This window comes from Oncorhynchus mykiss, chromosome 21, assembly GCF_013265735.2.
Source record: "Oncorhynchus mykiss isolate Arlee chromosome 21, USDA_OmykA_1.1, whole genome shotgun sequence".
NCBI classification, from domain to species: domain Eukaryota; kingdom Metazoa; phylum Chordata; class Actinopteri; order Salmoniformes; family Salmonidae; genus Oncorhynchus; species Oncorhynchus mykiss.
The window spans coordinates 5,180,885-5,202,813 of record NC_048585.1 but is presented as its reverse complement, the minus strand read 5'-3'; the positions used below and the strand labels follow the sequence as shown (position 1 = coordinate 5,202,813).

The window sequence follows — 21,929 nt, the reverse complement described above, 5'->3', positions numbered from 1 at the left end:
GTTTCTTCACTTTTGTTCCTGTAATTACAAATGAAATGTAGATATAATAATATATCACAGGTTGTTTATGGACTAGCCCGTTACACAAAGGTATAATGTTAGATGGGGAGGCAGGGTGGCCTAGTGGTTAGAGGCAGGGTAGTCTAGTGGTTAGAAGCAGGTAGCCTAGTGGTTAGAGGCAGGTAGCCTAGTGGTTAGAGGCAGGGTAGCCTAGTGGTTAGAGGCAGGGTAGCCTAGTGGTTAGAGGCAGGGTAGCCTAGTGGTTAGAGGCAGGGTAGCCTAGTGGTTAGAGGCAGGGTAGCCTAGTGGTTAGAGGCAGGGTAGCCTAGTGGTTAGAGGCAGGGTAGCCTAGTGGTTAGAGGCAGGGTAGCCTAGTGGTTATAGGCAGGTAGCCTAGTGGTTATAGGCAGGTAGCCTAGTGGTTATAGGCAGGTAGCCTAGTGGTTATAGGCAGGGTAGTCTAGTGGTTATAGGCAGGGTAGTCTAGTGGTTAGAGGCAGGTAGCCTAGTGGTTAGAGGTGAACGAGGTGGATGTATGATGATTCTGAACAATGTAATTGCACCTTTCTACCAGCAGGGGGAGGCAGAAAACATCAGCGCCTATTGGAGTAGAGGAGACACTTTCTTCAGGGAGAACTAGACAGTTACTGATTCTGCAATGATTTAAGAATTGAGGACGTTGCCATATATACATGTCTTTAATCTGAGATAACAAATCCTGGGATTCCTCAGCACTAGTAGGACACATTTAATACTTCTCACAGCCAACACAAAGATCACTGTGAAGGGGAAAGCCATGACAACCCAGACTAAGATCACTGTGAAGGGGAAAGCCATGACAACCCAGACTAAGATCACTGTGAAGGGGAAAGCCATGACAACCCAGACTAAGATCACTGGAGGGGAAAGCCATGACAACCAACACTAAGATCACTGTGGAGGGGAATGCCATGACAACCCAGACTAAGATCACTGTGAAGGGGAAAGCCATGACAACCCAGACTAAGATCACTGTGAAGGGGAAAGCCATGACAACCCAGACTAAGATCACTGTGGAGGGGAAAGCCATGACAACCCAGACTAAGATCACTGTGGAGGGGAAAGCCATTATAGCTAGAAGTACTAGATTGGAGGCTTGTCAGGTGGGGGAAGGTTTAGTACTAGATTGGAGGCTTGTCAGGTAGGGGAAGGTTTAGTACTAGATTGGAGGCTTGTCAGGTAGGGGAAGGTTTAGTACTAGATTGGAGGCTCGTCAGGTGGCAGGTTTAGTACTAGATTGGAGGCTTGTCAGGTGGAGGAAGGTTTACTACTAGATTGGAGGCTTGTCGGGTGGCAGAAGGTTTAGTACTAGATTGGAGGCTTGTCGGGTAGGGGAAGGTTTAGTACTAGATTGGAGGCTTGTCAGGTGGCAGAAGGTTTACTACTAGATTGGAGGCTTGTCAGGTAGGGGAAGGTTTAGTACTAGATTGGAGGCTTGTCAGGTGGGGGAAGGTTTAGTACTAGATTGGAGGCTTGTCAGGTGGCAGAAGGTTTAGTACTAGATTGGAGGCTTGTCAGGTAGGGGAAGGTTTAGTACTAGATTGGAGGCTTGTCAGGTGGGGGAAGGTTTAGTACTAGATTGGAGGCTTGTCAGGTGGGGGAAGGTTTAGTACTAGATTGGAGGCTTGTCAGGTGGGGGAAGGTTTAGTACTAGATTGGAGGCTTGTCAGGTAGGGGAAGGTTTAGTACTAGATTGGAGGCTTGTCAGGTGGGGGAAGGTTTAGTGTTAGATTGGAGGCTTGTCAGGTAGGGGAAGGTTTACTACTAGATTGGAGGCTTGTCAGGTAGGGGAAGGTTTAGTACTAGATTGGAGGCTTGTCAGGTGGCAGAAGGTTTAGTACTAGATTGGAGGCTTGTCAGGTAGGGGAAGGTTTAGTACTAGATTGGAGGCTTGTCAGGTGGGGGAAGGTTTAGTACTAGATTGGAGGCTTGTCAGGTGGGGGAAGGTTTAGTACTAGATTGGAGGCTTGTCAGGTGGGGGAAGGTTTAGTACTAGATTGGAGGCTTGTCAGGTGGGGGAAGGTTTAGTACTAGATTGGAGGCTTGTCAGGTAGGGGAAGGTTTAGTACTAGATTGGAGGCTTGTCAGGTAGGGGAAGGTTTAGTACTAGATTGGAGGCTTGTCAGGTAGGGGAAGGTTTAACTACCAAAACAGGGTTAAAAGAACTAGAATCACAGCAAACCAAAATACATGTTAGCCCATATAAATCAAAACCTGGGTTTAATATCATTAAAAAATGTCTCTTCAGCACTCCAATGGAATAACAGCCTTAAATGTTACAAACTTCAGTTAGTCGTCTTGCCTGGGTTGAGACTTGAGAAAGGAGCAGTGTTTTAATGTCATCTTGTGACCCAAATGGCTCCCCATGGGCCCTGGTTTATAGTTGTGCACTAGAAACAGGAATAGGTTACCCTAGTGACTGGGGGGGGGGGGGGGGGGGGGGCAAGTTGTCACCAGGGGCAATAGATATGGATGGGGCTAGCCGAGAGGACAGGTTGAGACATGTTTCCTGAAGATTTAAATGAAAAGTCGTCGTCCTGGCAACCACTCGCTCTCTTGTCGACGGAGTCAACAACAAACGTCTCTTTCTACCGGCGAACAACTTTATTGAGACATTTGACTGTCACGTAGTTTAAACCCCATGTCATTATCGATACAATTATATAAAACACTATCATCTGTGTAGAATAGAGGGAAGACGAGGTGAAAATAAACTAAGAAAAACCCAAATGTACATCTCTGTTAATTTGCTAGATATTCTTTATTTAATAAAATATATAGAATATTTCACCACTAAGAGAATTTGATCCATTTGAAAAACCTAGAAAGGCTATTTGACTGAACACTAGAAATCAATCCCAAATCAACACAACAACAACAACAACAACAACAGGCACCTTGTTTAATAAGAGTCAACAAACTCTTGTTTATAAATAAAATCACTTCCAAATAAACAAAATTAAAACATATTATTTATTCATTTAGGATTGAAGTTGTTTTTGAGGAACAGGGAGTTGTGTAGCTAAGGGTTACACCCTACTCCCCTATATAGTGCACTACGTTAGACCAGAGTCCTATTGAGACCATGGTTGAGAGTAGTGCACTTACATAAGGGAATAGACTGCTTATTTGGAATGCACAGTCTAGCCGATAGCCGTCCTCAGCTGAGATAAATTAAGACGACAGACTGGATCGGCTGCCTGCAGACGGGACACAGCTTGTTCCTCTTCTTCAGTTTCCTGGCGCAGGTGTAACAGGCCATGAGGTGCCCCGTGCGTCCGTGTACGATGCAGCCGTTCTTGGGCCTGGTCTGACAGATGACGCAGGGCTCCAGGCAGCTGGCGGGGAGGTGAGCCTCCAGGCTGTTGAAACGCTCCAAGTCTGGTGCCATGACTTCTTGACTGAAGGGGGCGCTAGAGGACGAGCCTGAGCCCACGCCGTTGGAGTTCGAAGAAGAGGTGGAGGGCTGGGAGGAGCAGGCCGAGTCTTGGGAATCGGGGCCAGAGACGGACATCAATTCCTGGGAGTCTTTGAGGAGGGGTAGGGGCGACTTGGCTCTCTTCCCGTCGGGGACATCCAGACCTTCGGTCTCGTCGGGCTCTGCCGGGGCTGGGGTAGGCTTTGGGGGTAAGGGTTTGAGGTTGGGGGCAGCAGAGTTGCTGTCAGAATCGGGAAACCAGTCCATTCTTAGCGTCCAGCAGCGGTTGCAGTTTCGGGGGAGGGGAGGGTTCAACTCCTCACACTTTGAGCACTTCCAGTAGTCCTGAAACAACATCGCTAGATTAGACCACAGCACCGCTAGATTAGACCACAGACAACACCGCTAGATTAGACCACAGACAACACCACTAGATTAGACCACAGACAACACCACTAGATTAGACCACAGACAACACCACTAGATTAGACCACAGACAACACCACTAGATTAGACCACAGACAACACCGCTAGATTAGACCACAGACAACACCGCTAGATTAGACCACAGACAACACCACTAGATTAGACCACAGACAACACCACTAGATTAGACCACAGACAACACCGCTAGATTAGACCACAGACAACACCACTAGATTAGACCACAGACAACACCACTAGATTAGACCACAGACAACACCACTAGATTAGACCACAGACAACACCACTAGATTAGACCACAGACAACACCACTAGATTAGACCACAGACAACACCGCTAGATTAGACCACAGACAACACCACTAGATTAGACCACACGGCTAGATTAGACCACAGACAACACCACTAGATTAGACCACACGGCTAGATTAGACCACAGACAACACCACTAGATTAGACCACAGGCACCACCGTTAGATTAGACCACAACACCGCTAGATTAGACCACAGACAACACCACTAGATTAGACACCACTGCTAGATTAGACCACAGACAACACCACTAGATTAGACAACACCGCTAGATTAGACCACAGACACCACCGCTAGATTAGACCACACGGCTAGATTAGACCACAGACACCACGGCTAGATTAGACCACAGACACCACCGCTAGATTAGACCACACGGCTAGATTAGACCACAGACACCACCACTAGATTAGACCACAGACAACACCGCTAGATTAGACCACAGACAACACCACTAGATTAGACCACAGACAACACCACTAGATTAGACCACAGACAACACCACTAGATTAGACCACAGACAACACCACTAGATTAGACCACAGACAACACCACTAGATTAGACCACAGACAACACCGCTAGATTAGACCACAGACAACACCACTAGATTAGACCACACGGCTAGATTAGACCACAGACAACACCACTAGATTAGACCACACGGCTAGATTAGACCACAGACAACACCACTAGATTAGACCACAGGCACCACCGCTAGATTAGACCACAACACCGCTAGATTAGACCACAGACAACACCGCTAGATTAGACCACAGACACCACCGCTAGATTAGACCACACGGCTAGATTAGACCACAGACACCACGGCTAGATTAGACCACAGACACCACCGCTAGATTAGACCACACGGCTAGATTAGACCACAGACACCACCGCTAGATATGACCACACGGCTAGATTAGACCACAGACACCACGGCTAGATTAGACCACAGGCACCACCGCTAGATTAGACCACAGACAACACCGCTAGATTAGACCACAGACAACACCACTAGATTAGACCACAGACAACACCACTAGATTAGACCACACCGCTAGATTAGACCACAGACACCACCACTAGATTAGACCACAACACCGCTAGATTAGACCACAGGCACCACCGCTAGATTAGACCACAGGCACCACCGCTAGATTAGACCACAGACACCACCACTAGATTAGACCACAGACACCACCGCTAGATTAGACCACAGGCACCACCACTAGATTAGACCACAGGCACCACCACTAGATTAGACCACAGGCACCACCACTAGATTAGACCACAGACACCACCACTAGATTAGACCACAGGCACCACCGCTAGATTAGACCACAGACACCACCGCTAGATTAGACCACAGGCACCACCACTAGATTAGACCAGACACCACCGCTAGATTAGACCACAGGCACCACCGCTAGATTAGACCAGACACCACCGCTAGATTAGACCACAGACAACACCACTAGATTAGACCACAGACACCACCGCTAGATTAGACCACACCGCTAGATTAGACCACAGACACCACCACTAGATTAGATCACAGGCACCACCGCTAGATTGGACCACAGACACCACCGCTAGATTAGACCACAGGCACCACCACTAGATTAGACCACAGACACCACCGCTAGATTAGACCACAGACACCACCGCTAGATTAGACCACAGACACCACCGCTAGATTAGACCACAGACACCACCGCTAGATTAGACCACAGGCACCACCGCTAGATTAGACCACAGGCACCACCACTAGATTAGACCACAGACACCACCACTAGATTAGACCACAGACACCACCACTAGATTAGACCACAGGCACCACCACTAGATTAGACCAGACACCACCGCTAGATTAGACCACAGACACCACCGCTAGATTAGACCAGACACCACCGCTAGATTAGACCACAGGCACCACCGCTAGATTAGACCACAGACACCACCACTAGATTAGACCACAGGCACCACCGCTAGATTAGACCACAGACACCACCGCTAGATTAGACCACAGGCACCACCACTAGATTAGACCAGGCACCACCGCTAGATTAGACCACAGGCACCACCGCTAGATTAGACCACAGACACCACCGCTAGATTAGACCACAGACAACACCACTAGATTAGACCACAGACACCACCGCTAGATTAGACCACACCGCTAGATTAGACCACAGACACCACCACTAGATTAGATCACAGGCACCACCGCTAGATTGGACCACAGACACCACCGCTAGATTAGACCACAGACACCACCGCTAGATTAGACCACAGACACCACCGCTAGATTAGACCACAGACACCACCGCTAGATTAGACCACAGACACCACCGCTAGATTAGACCAGACACCACCGCTAGATTAGACCAGACACCACCGCTAGATTAGACCAGACACCACCGCTAGATTAGACCACAGGCACCACCGCTAGATTAGACCACAGGCACCACCACTAGATTAGACCACAGACACCACCGCTAGATTAGACCACAGACACCACCGCTAGATTAGACCACAGACACCACCGCTAGATTAGACCACAGACACCACCGCTAGATTAGACCAGACACCACCGCTAGATTAGACCACAGGCACCACCACTAGATTAGACCACAGGCACCACCACTAGATTAGACCACAGACACCACCACTAGATTAGACCACAGGCACCACCGCTAGATTAGACCACAGGCACCACCGCTAGATTAGACCACAGACACCACCGCTAGATTAGACCACAGACACCACCGCTAGATTAGACCACAGACACCACCGCTAGATTAGACCAGACACCACCGCTAGATTAGACCACAGGCACCACCACTAGATTAGACCACAGGCACCACCACTAGATTAGACCACAGACACCACCACTAGATTAGACCACAGGCACCACCGCTAGATTAGACCACAGGCACCACCGCTAGATTAGACCACAGACACCATTATGGGTAATATGAAACGTACTGCTTCCGTGATTTCAGTGTCGTCATCGAACGAGTCCTCGTCCTCTGCCTCGAAGATGGTGACTTCATACACCTGTGAGAGAACGACAGACACACAGGGAGTCAACAGCTGCAGTTTGACCCCAGGACACTAGAGGGAGCTGTTTGAAATGACACACACACACACACACCAATGTTTCCTCGGGGGGTCCGGGAGCATGCCCCCCCCCGGTGATAATTTTAGAACCATCGAAAAGGTCCGCTTTTTGTTGGTGTGGTGGTGCACCACAGCTAAATAAATACAGCGGAAACACACACACACACACACACACAGTTGAAAAGACAGTGAGCCGAGACCTCGTCCTCTCCAGACACTGAAGCCTCTTCGGGATCGCTGTAGGCGTCCGAGTCGATGGACTCCACCTCAAACTCCACGCTGAAGTTATCAGAGTCTGAGCCCAGATCCTGGCTCAGAACATCGTCACCCGCGTCACTGACCAATGAACCTACTTCCTGTTGAGAGAGACGAGAGAGAGAGAGAGCTCAGTAACATGGGACTTACACAGCTGCCGGTAAGATGTACAAATTACAATCATCATTTTTTTTTACTCAGAATCTAAAGTACTGAACAAACCGATGTCACACACTAGACGTGAAACATTTAGTCTGAATGTGTAGGAATTAATAATCCCATTCCTTCATCTGCATAATGTTGTAGCCCAGTTTAGGATCTAGTTTAGGATCTCACCCTCCTTTTATTTAGGATTGGTGGAACTACAGTCTGACAGGGTAAATAGTTGTACTGCAGTAGGATCCCCCACAGTTACAGGAGGCTCCCCCACAGAGTCACAGGAGGCTCCCCCACAGAATCACAGGAGGATCCCCCACAGAATCACAGGAGGATCCCCCACAGAGTTACAGGAGGATCCCCCACAGAGTTACAGGAGGCTCCCCCACAGAGTTACAGGAGGCTCCCCCACAGTTACAGGAGGCTCCCCCACAGAGTCACAGGAGGCTCCCCCACAGAGTCACAGGAGGCTCCCCCACAGAGTTACAGGAGGCTCCCCCACAGAGTTACAGGAGGATCCCCCCACAGAGTTACAGGAGGCTCCCCCACAGAGTTACAGGAGGCTCCCCCACAGAGTTACAGGAGGCTACTCACAGCGTTACTGTGTGAGACTGAAGACTCGCTGCTCCTGCGGTCTCGTCTCAGGCCTCCAATCACATACCAGGACATGCTGTCATCAAAGGTCAGAGACAAGCTGTCTGACCTATGTCTCTTCCTGGACTCACACCCGTCCTCCTCTTGTGTCGACGACGTCCCCTCTGGAATAGAACAGAGAGGGTCTGAGCAGTGGTTTTACTTTTAACAATTTATTTCCAATAAGCCATTTCTCCTCCGACGGTAAACTAGAGAAGCATATTGTGCATCCGATCACATATAGAAACATACGGACAAGTCTCCAACAAAGCCGTTTCTCCCTTGATGACAATGAATATGTGATGTTCACAAGACATGGAGGATTTGTTTATAGCCAGCCGTATGTTGTGTACTGGGCCCTGAGGTACGACCAGTAGCTAAGAGCAATAAAACCCCAGTCCTTTAAAAAGTGGTCAGTTTCAATCCATCAGACTAGGACTGTTGGGGATTCTCCCCTGGTCCGTTAGGAAACAGGGAAACAGGCGTGTCTTTGTGGTGTCTGTGTGTGTGGAGGCCGTCAGGCTGCTTTTTGGGCCTGAAGAGACTCATTGTGAGGAGAAGTCATCTGAAAACATTCTCCACAGCCTCCAGACCAGAGTGTTCCTACGGAACCATTAGAAGGGACTGGGGTTCTATTCTTTGATGCATTCTCCCCAGCCTCCAGACCAGAGTGTTCCTACGGAACCATTAGAAGGGACTGGGGTTCTATTCTTTGATGCATTCTCCCCAGCCTCCAGACCAGAGTGTTCCTACGGAACCATTAGAAGGGACTGGGGTTCTATGCTTTGATGTATTCTCCACAGCCTCCAGACCAGAGTGTTCCTACGGAACCATTAGAAGGGACTGGGGTTCTATTCTTTGATGCATTCTCCCCAGCCTCCAGACCAGAGTGTTCCTACGGAACCATTAGAAGGGACTGGGGTTCTATTCTTTGATGCATTCTCCACAGCCTCCAGACCAGAGTGTTCCTACGGAACCATTAGAAGGGACTGGGGTTCTATTCTTTGATGCATTCTCCACAGCCTCCAGACCAGAGTGTTCCTACGGAACCATTAGAAGGGACTGGGGTTCTATTCTTTGATGCATTCTCCACAGCCTCCAGACCAGAGTGTTCCTACGGAACCATTAGAAGGGACTGGGGTTCTATTCTTTGATGCATTCTCCACAGCCTCCAGACCAGAGTGTTCCTACGGAACCATTAGAAGGGACTGGGGTTCTAATCATTCCAGAACTCGGTCTTTGCTTCCCCAACAGACTTGACTGTGCAACACATGAAGCCATGAGGCCTGACATGACAGTTTTTATCCAGGAGAAAAGGTACAGCACAGATCCACATGAGCAGGACTGGTGTAGTTAGTAGGTGTAGGTTTATGTACACACTGCTGGAGTACTACAACAACAGACAGAGAGGCAGACAGACAGAGGGGCAGGCAGACAGACAGACAGAGGGGCAGGCAGACAGACAGACAGAGGGGCAGACAGACAGACAGACAGAGGGGCAGACAGACAGACAGAGAGGCAGGCAGGCAGGCAGACAGAGAGGCAGGCAGGCAGGCAGACAGAGAGGCAGGCAGACAGACAGAGAGGCAGGCAGACATGCAGACAGAGAAGCAGGCAGACAGAGGGGAAGGCAGGCAGGCAGAGAGGTAGACAGACCGAGAGAGGCAGGCAGACAGACAGGCACACTCTCACCAGGGTCACTACTCCTCCTTCTCCTCCTGCGTTCTGAGGTAGATGATGAATGACAGTCTGAGTCCGTCTCCTGTAAAACAGATTAAACAGAAGGAACCGTTAAGAGAAATCAACCAGTGAACCAGGACACCGAGGGGGGTCCGTCTATAAAACTCACTCAGGCACAGCTACCACTTAAAATGACATCACAGGGGGAAAAAAAACCACATCAGAAGCTCCAAGGGAGACAGTCTTTGGAACACGTGCCAGTATAAACATCCCTCTGCAACAAAACTAAAGTTGGTTCAACTTGAGGTCCAGTATGTTTATGTCTGTGACCCAGAGCTAGGCAATTAGTTTGATCACCAAGCATTTTTCACTACACTCGCAATAACATCTGCTAAATATGTGTATGTGACCAATACAATTAGATTTGATTTACAAGTCTGTTTGTAACTCTTTAAAATGGAGTGTGATGGAGAAGTGTTTCCCCCTATATTCATTTAGCAACGGTGGCCCACCCCGCTATACAACCATTTTTGAGACGGGTTGTAAACCAAGGTTTCCAGAAGACTTCGGCTGCTCTCTTACGTGGTTTAACTACGGGAAAGCAGTGGTGAAATACAGAATTGAAAGACGTGAGAAACGTCTGTTGAGCAGACTGAAATACCATCAAAACATCTTAATGTGCTCGCAATTACTTTTATTAAATAGTCTACATTTTTAAAAATGCTACTAATCATTCCTATCTGTTTATTTACAACTGCCAAAGAGAAGTGGAAAATTAGAAAGTGGTCAGAATGAGTAGGATTCTAGTTGCATTGACAGGCACGACTCAGGCCGGTGAGCCATAACCAATCAGAGCTGCAGTAGGCCTATATGCAAATAGACCATTGCCATATATGGATCTGTGCCATTCACTGGACTGTGTTTACAGCATGAGCGGTCGTGAGTAGATGAACTGGACTGTGTTTACAGCATGAGCGGTCGTGAGTAGATGAACTGGACTGTGTTTACAGCATGAGCGGTCGTGAGTAGATGAACTGGACTGTGTTTACAGCATGAGCGGTCGTGAGTAGATGAACTGGACTGTGTTCACAGCATGAGCGGTCGTGAGTAGATGAACTGGACTGTGTTCACAGCATGAGCGGTCGTGAGTAGATGCGCTTGTTTTGAGATCCAAGCGAGACCGACCTGTGCACATTTGTTCATATTATTTTCTAGTTAGTCAGTTATTAGCCCAGTTATAGATCATTAGTAGTCAGCATTAGGGGAGTGATAGCTTCCTACAAGAGCACAAAACGTGTACATTTCTAGACATATTTCAAAAAGCCAGTCAGGTAAAAATCTGTTTGTTTTTTTTGTCTTAAAGGGGCAGTGTTGTATTTTGAGACAGGTTTGAATAAGCTAAGTAGCCAATAGGCAGAGGGTAGCATAATGTATCTGATTCTCTGTAGTAATGGTATGGGAAAAATAATGCATTTTATTTTGTAAAGTGGTTCTTGCATCAAACACAATATTCAGTCACCTTCTTGTCCTCTAGGACAAGTGGATAAACAGGTTAAAGGTCAAGCCCTGCAAGTTTTTTTCTATTCAAAAGTCTCATGAAATGTAGGTCTACGTTGAACACTACAACATTGGCTGCTACTGTCCGCTGAAAGATATAACAGCTATTTCCATATTAAAATGTTATGGGATTCATTTTCTCCATTGTTTTTGATGGTAGGCCACTCAGGTAGGACAACATTAGGATCAAACAGACACAGTAGCCTACTTGGCCACTGTTAAAACTGTAACTTAAAGCAGGTGCATGCCTCAATGTTAACAGTAAACGTCATTGCGTTTACTTGATAGCTACCTACACAAATAGCTAGCTAGAACAAAGTGTTAAAAAGATTAAAAGCAATACAAATAAGTTATCCAGTAGGAACAGGATTGTCACAACGTTCAAGTTTGTGCTCATCAGACCTGAGATTTGCTCAGTGATAAAAAAAAACCCAGAGGGAACATCGGTTGGGGCGGTGTGCAGTTTGGAGTGGGTCTAAGGCAGTGCTCTCCAACAGGTCGATAGCCAGCGACCAGTAGCTACCAGCCCACCTATGACGAGCTCGACAAACTACTCTGAAAGTAGATGCAATTTTCACGCGTTCCACCGCAAACTGTCCTAAACAGATCTCACAAGTATCAGACAGCACCAAACTGTCCTAAACAGATCTCACAAGTATCAGACAGTACCAAATTGTCCTAAACAGATCTCACAAGTATCAGACAGTACCAAACTGTCCTAAACAGATCTCACAAGTATCAGACAGTACCAGCTACACTGTATAGTCAATGCAACATTCACATTATCCCAGCCCTGGTTAAACACTAGGGGCTACAAAAGCCAAACCCAAAAGTTCTCTCAAGGGGCAGCCTGTAAAATTGGGTTGGATTTACAGAAAGAGCCCAGGGCAGATGAGTTGGATTTACAGAAAGAGCCCAGGGCAGATGAGTTGGATTTACAGAAAGAGCCCAGGGCAGATGAGTTGGATTTACAGAAAGAGCCCAGGACAGATGAGTTGGATTTACAGAAAGAGACCAGGACAGATGAGTTGGATTTACAGAAAGAGCCCAGGGCAGATGAGTTGGATTTACAGAAAGAGCCCGGGGCAGATGAGTTGGATTTACAGAAAGAGCCCAGGGCAGATGAGTTGGATTTACAGAAAGAGCCCAGGGCAGATGAGTTGGATTTACAGAAAGAGACCAGGACAGATGAGTTGGATTTACAGAAAGAGCCCAGGGCAGATGAGTTGGATTTACAGAAAGAGCCCAGGGCAGATGAGTTGGATTTACAGAAAGAGCCCAGGACAGATGAGTTGGATTTACAGAAAGAGCCCAGGGCAGATGTGTTGGATTTACAGAAAGAGCCCAGGACAGATGAGTTGGATTTACAGAAAGAGCCCAGGGCAGATGAGTTGGATTTACAGAAAGAGCCCAGGACAGATGAGTTGGATTTACAGAAAGAGCCCAGGGCAGATGAGTTGGATTTACAGAAAGAGCCCAGGACAGATGAGTTGGATTTACAGAAAGAGCCCAGGACAGATGAGTTGGATTTACAGAAAGAGCCCAGGGCAGATGTGTTGGATTTACAGAAAGAGCCCGGGGCAGATGAGTTGGATTTACAGAAAGAGCCCAGGGCAGATGTGTTGGATTTACAGAAAGAGCCCAGGACAGATGTGTTGGATTTACAGAAAGAGCCCGGGGCAGATGTGTTGGATTTACAGAAAGAGCCCGGGGCAGATGAGTTGGATTTACAGAAAGAGCCCGGGGCAGATGAGTTGGATTTACAGAAAAAGCCCAGGGCAGATGAGTTGAAGCCAGAACTGATGTTCAAAAGGCTGTAATAAATTACAGAGGAAACAATTCATGGGAATTTATTTTATAATTACGACTAAAGAATTACAAAATAGCAAAGTTGAGTGCTCTAGCTTGTAAAACAGCTGCCATCTAGTAAGGCAACATTATAGCAATGCCCCCCCCCCCCCCAACTGGAATGTTTCAACCAATCACATGCTCTTGTTTCCCACCTCCCTTCATTTAGTTGAATGTGTCTACCATAGAAATACAATGAATAGATGCTCTTTCTTATGTGCTCTTCTTACCTTAGGCCCTCTATCCGGTTCACTGTGGCTCCTGGGTTCCGTGCAGACAGATTGGGATTCTAAAAAGGAAAAATAATAGAAACATCTACATTTTAAAAATCAGAATAGACTAGGACTTCCTCACTTGTCTTATCAGCCCAATACATTACGCAACGTTGAACTGCATAGCGTACAAATGTTTTTTTTTCTTTCAAAAAGAGAGATGTATATCAACTAGAAACTACAGGACAATAGAAGTGACGAAAGAAAAGTTAAAAGCACCTTGATTTTTCACTGCTAGGAGATTTTGTGTGATCATAGCGAAGAGAACTCTGAAAGAACAACAAACACACAAGGCTAACGTTAGCATAGTGAAACGGTTTCACTATCAGACTTCTCTGATTTGTTTAGCAAACAGAAGGCTGCTCATCAGTAACTTATTTTTGAATCATCAGCACACATCTGAGCCAACACATGCAACAGGTGACAGCATATTAAGTGGCTGTATTAGAGGTTAGAGGAGATGCATTAGAGGACAGAGTCTGTATTAGAGGACCAGAGTGTGTATTAGAGGACCAGAGTCTGTATTAGAGGACCAGAGTGTGTATTAGAGGACCAGAGTGTGTATTAGAGGACCAGAGTGTGTATTAGAGGACCAGAGTGTGTATTAGAGGACCAGAGTCTGTATTAGAGGACCAGAGTCTGTATTAGAGGTTAGAGGCCAGAGTCTGTATTAGAGGCCAGAGGAGCTGTATTAGAGGCCAGAGTCTGTATTAGGGGGCCAGAGGAGCTGTATTAGGGGGCCAGAGGAGCTGTATTAGGGGGCCAGAGGAGCTGTATTAGAGGCCAGAGGAGCTGTATTAGAGGACCAAAGTCTGTATTAGAGGACAAAAGTCTGTATTAGAGGACCAGGGGAGCTGTATTAGAGGAACAGTCTGTATTAGAGGCCAGAGTCTGTATTAGAGGACCAGAGGAGCTGTATTAGAGGAACAGTCTGTATTAGAGGCCAGAGTCTGTATTAGAGGCCAGAGTCTGTATTAGAAGTTAGAGGCCATATTATGTATTAGAGAACCAGAGGAGCTGTACTAGCATCTGTGTAGAGGGACTGTATTAAAGTCTGTGTAGAGGGACTGTATTAGAGGCTGTGTAGAGGGACTGTATTAGAGGCTGTGTAGAAGGGCTGAATTAGAGGCTGTGTAGAGGGACTGTATTAGAGACTGTGTAGAGGGACTGTATTAGATGCTGTGTAGAAGGACTGCATTAGAGGCCTGCATGTTAGCCGAGCAAACAGGGTGTGTGTGTTGGGGGTTTATTGTCCGTCCCAAGCTGTGTGTGTTATTGTGCGAGTGTGTGTGCGCGGCTCTTTGATGGAGAAGATGTCCACACCGTGCAGTGTGTGTGTGTGTGTCCTCACCGGGGTTCTTTAACAGAGAAGCTGTCCACTCCCAGTACAGCCCCCAGGGGGTCGTCAGCACAGTGCACTATGTGTTGCTGCTTCATGTCATAAAGCTGTTTCTTCATGATGTACTGGCCCAGGTAGAATATCACCTGACAAATTAGACAGCACAGGGGTCAGAGGTCAACACCACAGCACAACACACACGAGAGAGAGATAAACAGGATACAGGCAGGGGTCAAGAGGAGAGAGAGTAACAGGGGATACAGGCAGGGGTCAAGAGGAGAGAGAGAGAGAGAGAGAGTAACAGGGGGTACAGGCAGGGGTCAAGAGGAGAGAGAGAAACAGGGGATACAAGCAGGGGTCAAGAGGAGAGAGAGAGAGAGTAACAGGGGATACAGGCAGGGGTCAAGAGGAGAGAAAGAGTAACAGGATACAGACAGGGGTCAAGAGGAGAGAGAGAGTAACAGGATACAGGCAGGGGTCAAGAGGAGAGAAAGTAACAGGATACAGGCAGGGGTCAAGAGGAGAGAGAGAGAAACAGGATACAGGCAGGGGTCAAGAGGAGAGAGTAACAGGGGATACAGGCAGGGGTCAAGAGGAGAGAGAGAGTAACAGGGGGTACAGGCAGGGGTCAAGAGAAGAAGCCTGGGAATGTCTCAGGATAAGACTGCACCAACAATAGTTCTGTCTCAGTCTAGTTGATACCCTCCATATACTGATCCAGACAGTTCTGTCTCAGTCTAGTTGATACCCTCCATATACTGATCCAGACAGTTCTGTCTCAGTCTAGTTGATACCCTCCATATACTGATCCAGACAGTCCTGTCTCAGTCTAGTTGATACCCTCCATATACTGATCCAGACAGTCCTGTCTCAGTCTAGTTGATACCCTCCCTCCATATACTGATCCAGACTGTCCTGTCTCAGTCTAGTTGATACCCTCCATATACTGATCCAGACAGTCCTGTCTCAGTCTAGTTGATACCCTCCCTCCATATACTGATCCAGACAGTCCTGTCTCAGTCTAGTTGACACCCTCCATATACTGATCCAGACAGTCCTGTCTCAGTCTAGTTGATACCCTCCCTCCACATACTGATCCAGACAGTCCTGTCTCAGTCTAGTTGATACCCTCCATATACTGATCCAGACAGTCCTGTCTCAGTCTAGTTGATACACTCCATATACTGATCCAGACAGTCCTGTCTCAGTCTAGTTGATACCCTCCATATACTGATCCAGACAGTCCTGTCTCAGTCTAGTTGATACCCTTCATATACTGATGCAGACTGTCCTGTCTCAGTCTAGTTGATACGCTCCCTCCATATACTGATCCAGACTGTCCTGTCTCAGTCTAGTTGATACCCTCCCTCCATATACTGATCCAGACTGTCCTGTCTCAGTCTAGTTGATACCCTCCCTCCATATACTGATCCAGACTGTCCTGTCTCAGTCTAGTTGATACGCTCCCTCCATATACTGATCCAGACAGTCCTGTCTCAGTCTAGTTGATACCCTCCCTCCATATACTGATCCAGACAGTCCTGTCTCAGTCTAGTTGATTCCCTCCCTCCTTATACTGATCCAGACAGTCCTGTCGATACACCTCATCCCATACTGATCCAGAATATTCTGGGTCACAATTTAGACAGGCAACTGATACACATAGACTGCACTGGGTAGAGGTATATGACTCCACCCAATATTCTTCTCTAGTTGACAGGAGGCTATTGTGATAGACTGATCACTGGCATGAAGGCATCAGTTCCTTATCATAAAAGCAGATTACACAGACTGTAAACACATTTTCCAGCAATCAATGTGGACCAGTAAAAGGCTCAGAACTCCCATACACTCTATAAACTAAAGCATCAGAGGAGCGCCTCCCTCTCTCTGAGATAACTCTGTCTCCCTGATGAACAACAGAGAGGAAGGAGCCAAACACGGGGTCCCAGGCTAGTTAGACATTCCAGAGGTCCATTAGAACCCCAGTGAGTCAGAGTAGAGGTCAAGAGGTGACTGAACATTCTAACATTCTAACTAAGATAATCACCAGTTCTAACATTCTAACTAAGATAATCACCAGTCTCTCTCTATGACTCAGACTCTCACACAGACAGACCCCCCCCCCCCCCCCCTCCTCTCTGACGTGTCTCATCAAAGCTGTGTGACGTGTCCTCAAACCAAGGCGGCCTGCCTGCTAGCCAATCATAGCTCTTAAATGACAGTGCAGTTGTATTCTAGCTTAGTAGACACTACAATCAGTTCAATCAACGAAAGTAGGTAAAACAGCATATCAATGGGAAACCAATAGAACCAAGTCAAAAGCCATTCTAGTATGTGACAGCATCTACCGTATGCAGTGCTTAGTTTATGAAAGTGACAATCAATAGTGAAACTAGAGAATAATCCACAAACACCTACACAATCTATATACCAGTAGTTTGGCTGCTAACGACAAATTAAGAGTGAGTTTCCCCCCCCTTAGGAACTAATATCCACTATTCTAGGAGTAAACCCTAAGATATACTGCAATTGGAAATTCAACACATTAAATATTTAAATGTGGAAAAAAAAACTTTATTTAAAAAAAAAAAAAAATGTGAGACTAGAAAATAATTACAGAAACTGAAAAGTCTGTGATAATGTCTATTGAGGATCTTAAAGAGGTTTCCTCTTGTCTGTTTCATGGAACAATATCTTGATTAACTAAAGTTAAGCCAGCAGGATATAAGCTGTCAGGTCACTTCTTACCTCTTTCATGGTGAAAACGTCTTTGTCTGCACCTGCCTGCTGCAATAACACGCGCAGTTTCTCTTTAGGTCGTACCTGTGGAAATATAGCACATAAAAACATTATTTTTTTTACATTCTATGTAACTGTAAACAAATGACTGACTTAAACAGTGTGACAGAGAGACAGATATTTAAGTTGATACTTACAAGTTTCTCATTGTCCAAGGTATTTATTTGGGAACTGCTTCTATGCCATTCTGACATTCTCTCACAATTCTCTGCCATTCTGTCTCTCACCTGTCGAAGAGTAGGAGGTAAAATACATTTTCATTTCCACGTGAACATGCAAAACGCCTTATAAAAGTATACAATGTCAAGGTAAAGCTTTGGAAGACAAAAACAAGTTTACCTAAATAAATAAATAGAAGTACTAATGAGATGTTCTTGATACACCCCCGCTATAATATACCCTTCATATTCTGTACATAAAGTGCTTCAAGCTCGGCTGGTAGCGTTAGGAACCACTTCCCCCGTCTCCCCCGGATTTAAATAGGCACAGAGAGACATGTCAGGACTAGCACTGCTCCGGCTGTTAACGCCAGGATGCTATTGGGCGCAGTCGGCGTATGGTTGAAACTAGATAACTAACCTCACGTAACATGTTTTAGCATATGGACGAGCACACCTAGCGGTCACCCTGCGTCTGTGCATCCGCCTCCACCCTTAGTGCTGAGCTGGCCGCTAGAGTTGGATATGCCCGGGCATGTCCCAGTTTACTACAGCTCTGCATTGTGTAATAATCAGCTGTTTGACTGACATGGGCAGGGTTGGAGGAAGGGTGTCTCGTCTTAACTGACTCCCCTAGCTATTGCTTTTCCAAACAAAGGAAGAGCCATGCAAGTTGACAGCTGAAATATTGGACATGAAAGCTGGTTGCCACTGGATATTAACGTTACCACCGTGGATATGAAATTACAAAGTATGGGATTAAAGCCAAAGTAACGATTAGTCACTAACATTAAGAGGGGTTTGACATCTGGACTAACTGATAACCATTTTTTATCTGATCTAACATTTAGTCATGATGAGATTAGTTTCTCTGTTGCAGATATCCATCAATGTTATTCAATCGCATGAAAGAAACTGACCTGCGAAAAGTAACGTTACCTACACTTCAATCCTCATCCTTTTGATTTCTACCAAACCAAATGGGATAGTTTCCTATCAATCTGTCAAAACACAATGAAGACAAACAGCTTGGAAAGACCCACGACCCAGTTGTGGGACTCTGCAAGCCAGTAAAAGTAGACCAGTGTGCAATATTGACAAGTTAGTATATCTGATAACTTATTAATAACATCAACGTTACAGTCAAATGTAGCTAGCTATATCTAGCTATATTCAATGTGTGGTATTTACAATACATGTGTGATTTAACCACTAACGTTACGCCAAAAATAAAACTGTTGAACGAGGAACTACTATAGTCCGGACGTTGACTGGCAAGTCGCTGACCAGGCAGCACTTTTTTTGAGGCACCTTCATGTGCATTTTGATTTTGTATTTAGATGGGTAACTACGACACCACCAGATAGAAAAACAAACGGTTTTTTGACGACGCTCTTGCTAGGTTAACATTACATGTTTAGTCGTTGTACTACTAGCTACCACAACAACTTCGCTACTATGTGTCGACGTCTAGCTATTCAACGTGAACTCCTTACTAGTGGTTTCCCGTTTTAGCCATCAGGAAAACACGAGGATGAGAGGCCTTGTAGCATGTGGCTAATGCTATTCAAACGTTAGCTATAAAATAAAGTGTTTGTACAAATTACATGTCAAAATAACACACGGTTAAAGTTATTATACACAATAGCTTGCCATTTAAACTTTCATAGCACATTTTAAATAGATTTAGAGCAACATTATTGGCTTCACTTACGTTACTTTCACAATCCAATAACTTGCTTGTAAAAGTTAGCGAGGAAAACGAACGTTAATTTTGTCGCCCCTAGTGGCGGGTCCAAAGTAAGGCACGAGCACTGAAGATGAATCAGGTTGACGAATCAATCACAAGAAGAAGAACAATGTATGTTTTTACAAGAAGAAGAAGAAGAAAATAGACTACCTGCACGTGGGGAATGTTCATCGTTTTATAGTGGAAAGAAACATGGGAACTATCAACGAGCTCAGCCAAGACCTGATTTGGATGGATTGATTCATCAATGCATTCTTTGCCTAATCATTGATACAATCATCCGAGGGGAAATGACATTGGTCGTCATTCAAATCACACAGTCAGTGTGAAGAATAAATCAATCACATTGAATTCATATAATAGACAGGTTTCTAGCTTTATAAGTGTATTCATCATCATTATCCCCTGAGAGAGGAATTACAACAGTGTTTTCCGTATCATCACTCCAATATGGGTCAATCCCTTGACATGGCACTCGCTCATTGAGACAGGGGCATTGTGACTCTTCACATGGCTGCTTGCTGACTGTGAAATCATTGCCTCCCTCTGCCAGAGACAAAAGCGTGTTTGTGTTATGTTCTGTTATTCTGTCAACCAGCTCTGCTCTAGGGCCATTTATCAAGCGTAGGAGTGCTGATCTAGGATTAGTTTTGCCTTTTAGATCACAATGAATAAGATAACATGGACATGGGGGACCTGATCCTAGATCAGCAGTCCTACTCTGCCCCTGGTCTGGTCGGATGCTGAGACATGTCCTGGCACTTCACACTTCATCATCATAGTGCCATGATGCTAGTGCTTATGATGCTAGTCCATGATGCTTGTCCTTATGATGCTAGTCCTTTGGCTAGAACAGAGAATAAACTGATATCAGTGAATCAACAACAGAAGATGAAGGTGTACCGGTCAGAAAGGGCTCCTTGATTTGGATTAGTGAAATCATTTACAAATGTGTTTAATGGATGGACAAAATGAAAAGTAGAAGATTCATTTTAAATGGTTATGATTTGTTGATAGTAGTACCCTGTGCATCAAAATCCATCTAAAAAAATGTGTATTTGTCCTTGAAGCAGCAGAAGGTTTTTGGTCTTCTCTGGTATCGGTGGCATCTTTTCCAGTCGGCTCCCCCTCTCCTTCCTAGAAGGGCTAAAAGAATGAGTCAGATGTTATTTGTAGAACGACATGTTCTTTCAGAGCCTCAACATGTCAGGGCATGTTATTAAGCCTTATAACCTCCAATAAGTGTTATGAAGCCTTATAACCTCCGATAAATGTTATTAATCCTTTTATAAACTTCTAAATTAGTACAAATGGAATGACAAAGGCCATTTTTAACACACATTTGGATTTAGCCTGAATGTCTTAAAAATATTAAAGTCATTAAAGTTTTACGATTTAAAGTCAAGTTATCCACTTGCTTCAACGAATGGGATTATGATTCTAGAATTTTGTAAAGTAATGGACATTGTGATTAGATTTAGTGGATGTGTCTCTGACGGCTGGAAATAATTCAATAAATACTAAATAATGTTACATGATGCCGTCTCATCAGCCTCACGGCACGTCTCTCACCGGCTTCATTGACTTTGCAAATGAGCAGGATAGGCTAACGTTGAAGAGTTGTAAAATAGCCACGTAACCATTCAGTTCCAGTTTACACTGAAAGGGGAAGCCGTGTCACAAATGGCATCCTATTCCCTTTCTATTAGGGTACTACTTCCCCACGGGGCTCTTGTCAAAGGTAGTGCACTATATAGAGAGTAGGGTGGTATTTGGGACGCAGCCTGAAGTTCTGTGCCACCACAGATATGTGCTTGTTATTTTGGCTCATGTGTTTTTTGTTGGCCTCTGGCGGTTGGGTGTGTACACACTACTACACTGAGCCACAATGGCAGGCCTGTGAACCTAGAGAGGCTGAGCAGACAGCAGAACACTGAGGCCCACTCTCTGAGACCCAGGGAACTGCCTGTACCTTGTAGCACAGTACCCCACCTAGATCCGTCTCGTTCCCACACCAACTCCCATCGCAGGTTCGTAATTCACTAGACGCCAAACATAAGAAAACAGACTGAAACAGGGAAGGAATAACTGAACTTGTCCAGTAAGAAACGCTTAGTTTTGGATTATCTGTTGCAAAACGTTT

At 45.8% G+C, this 21,929-nt stretch overlaps 1 protein-coding gene across 3 annotated transcripts; it reads right to left on the bottom strand.

The window, feature by feature from the left end:
- Positions 1 to 2,620: 2,620 nt before the first annotated feature.
- LOC110516940 (E3 ubiquitin-protein ligase Mdm2) lies at positions 2,621 to 19,903 on the bottom strand. 3 transcript variants are annotated; one of them, XM_036956653.1, is made up of 11 exons: positions 19,751 to 19,903; positions 18,016 to 18,105; positions 17,828 to 17,902; positions 15,089 to 15,222; positions 13,957 to 14,006; positions 13,696 to 13,754; positions 10,073 to 10,142; positions 8,342 to 8,505; positions 7,537 to 7,692; positions 7,202 to 7,273; positions 2,621 to 3,802 (listed from the first exon to the last, which is right to left on the bottom strand). In XM_036956653.1, the coding sequence occupies exons 2-11, from the start codon at positions 18,091 to 18,093 to the stop codon at positions 3,200 to 3,202; spliced, it is 1,461 nt and encodes a 486-aa protein (XP_036812548.1). In that variant the 5' UTR covers positions 18,094 to 18,105; positions 19,751 to 19,903; the 3' UTR covers positions 2,621 to 3,199. The 3 variants fall into 3 exon arrangements, with proteins under 3 accessions (XP_036812548.1, XP_036812549.1, XP_036812547.1); XM_036956654.1 differs by lacking the exon at positions 19,751 to 19,903 and adding an exon at positions 19,533 to 19,556; XM_036956652.1 differs by lacking the exon at positions 19,751 to 19,903 and adding an exon at positions 18,218 to 18,411.
- Positions 19,904 to 21,929: the final 2,026 nt, after the last annotated feature.

Bases quoted from the DNA above. Each gene is read 5' to 3' on its own strand.
- LOC110516940 (XM_036956653.1), bottom strand. From the start codon at position 18,093: ATGGCAGAGAATTGTGAGAGAATGTCAGAATGGCATAGAAGCAGTTCC. The intron at 7,693-8,341 runs GTGAGTAGCCTC...CTCTCTCAACAG, and splicing joins CAGTCTCACACAGTAACGCT to GAAGTAGGTTCATTGGTCAG. The intron at 3,803-7,201 runs GTACGTTTCATA...ATGTTGTTTCAG, and splicing joins ACACTGAAATCACGGAAGCA to GACTACTGGAAGTGCTCAAA.